Raw genomic sequence first — 2,056 nt, forward strand, 5'->3', positions numbered from 1 at the left:
AATGTCTGTTTTGGAGTTCATCATACCTTTAGTGTGATTTTATGCAGTATGCTTGCTGTATGCATTTACCTGTGTTCTCCAGCAGAGTTTTGGGTGTATTCGGTCTGTTGATGATCTCCACAAGGTTATTGAGAACCAAGGCCACAAACGGCTGCATCTCCGTACCTGGAAAAACACCAGACATACAAATTAAATATCAAGTAGCTGTCCAAATTTACACAGGACAGATAATAGATTTGCAAATAACTGCGCCATAATGAATATGAAATTATCATTCATATTTGAGAGTGCATAAACACTCACCCATTTGTATGGCGATCTCTCCGATGGCCCATGTGGCATTGTTGCACACAGATATGAACTCCGGGTTGAGATTGAGGCCCAGGACAGGCAAGAACTCAGCTAGAGAGTGTAAACGGACACCAATGACAAACTGACCAGCACAACACACACACAGAAGCAACAGCTAGCATGAGAAAGCAGCTCTTCATGTGTCAGGCTTCACTCAGTAAGAGTCAAAGAGCACAGCTCACCGATGCAGGGCTTGACGTGAAGGAAGCACGCCTTAGTCAGGTCTCCCAGCAGAGCGAACGAACTCTGACGCACTTCTGGCATGGTGTCCTTTAATGAGATTTGTAATCCATCACAATTACATTTTCTGCATCAAATTCATGTTTCATTTTTCCACTGTTATTTTGCAGAAGATTAAATCAGACGCACTTAAGACAACACAAGCAAATGAAAAAAGAATTACTGAAAATGACGACTATTTTACTACAGATAATCAGGTATGGTTTTATGGTCAATTCAGATTATGTTTAAGTGTCCAATACGCTCAGCTAATACATGTACAAAATGAATAACAATGATTCTATTACTAATAAGATATATCAAATGTAATATATTTAATAATAAATTATTTAAATCTTTAAACAATAATAGATACATGTTTTTTAAATTTTATATTACCTTTATAATAAAATGAAACAAGATTTATTATATACACATCATACTAAAATAAGTTTTATATAAGCTTATTTTTGTATTTCTTATTTAATAAAAATTTAAATATGATATATATATCACACACAGATGGATACATTCACATACATATATACACGCAGCGAGAGGAAATTTGAATATTAAATAAAATATTAAATATTTACATATATTAAATACTAAACTTATTTTAGTATTTCTAATATAATGTTTAAATATTTTATATATCCATACATGTATATACACACTTATTAAATGTATTATTCAATAACAATAATCATCATTATTATAATTATGCTTATTATTATCATCATCATCATCATCCAGTTAACAACAGGTATTAATTGAAATATTTTAATGTTTAAATATTTTATATATCCATACATGTATATACACACTTATTAAATGTATTATTCAATAACAATAATCATCATTATTATAATTATGCTTATTATTATTATCATCATCATCATCATCCAGTTAACAACAGGTATTAATTGAAATATTTATCACTATAAAATATATATTATATTCAAATATGTGTAATATAAAATATATTGATTTGACCATACCTGCATGCACTGGAAGATCAGGGTCATGACGTTGCTGCGGGTGACCAGCTGTTCTACATGAGCTCCGAGTCCCTCCGCCAGACCGCTGAGCAGATCAAGGGCCACAATCATGAAGTCTTTATCAGGGGCCTCGTACTGGTCAGGGTGCTGGTTATACATCTGCAACAAAAACAGAAAGAAAACATCAAGACCGAGGGAATGAACCAAAACGACAACACGCTATGGCTGTTTAGGGCCAAAATTTATATCACGATATATTTCTTCATTTCGTCGATACGATATAATTCCGATATCGATATGAACACTATTAAAAAAGCCTCATAAAAACGGCCAAAACAGATGTCTGTACCTACAAACTTGATGAAAAATTCATTTGCCAACTCTATGAAACCTACTATAAAACTATATAATATTTTAGGAAAAAAATGCCGCAAATAAACAAATGTTCACCTTTTATTAGTATTTAGCCTTCATACAAACAAGAA

The 2,056-nt window shown here is 32.3% G+C and overlaps 1 protein-coding gene across 1 annotated transcript in view; it reads right to left on the minus strand.

Annotated features, from left to right (window-relative positions):
- LOC107559224 (transportin-1-like) overlaps positions 1 to 2,056 on the minus strand; it is a 22,244-nt gene that overhangs the window by 10,495 nt on the left and 9,693 nt on the right. Inside the window, exons 13-16 of the mRNA XM_016242972.1 lie at positions 1,572 to 1,730; positions 534 to 621; positions 304 to 402; positions 70 to 165 (exon numbers count right to left, since the gene is read on the minus strand). Coding sequence (XP_016098458.1) covers positions 70 to 165; positions 304 to 402; positions 534 to 621; positions 1,572 to 1,730 — 442 coding nt within the window. The remainder of the gene's footprint in view (positions 1 to 69; positions 166 to 303; positions 403 to 533; positions 622 to 1,571; positions 1,731 to 2,056) is intronic.

This window comes from Sinocyclocheilus grahami, unplaced genomic scaffold (assembly GCF_001515645.1).
Source record: "Sinocyclocheilus grahami isolate Dianchi unplaced genomic scaffold, SAMN03320097.WGS_v1.1 scaffold679.1, whole genome shotgun sequence".
Classification (NCBI taxonomy): Eukaryota; Metazoa; Chordata; class Actinopteri; order Cypriniformes; family Cyprinidae; genus Sinocyclocheilus; species Sinocyclocheilus grahami.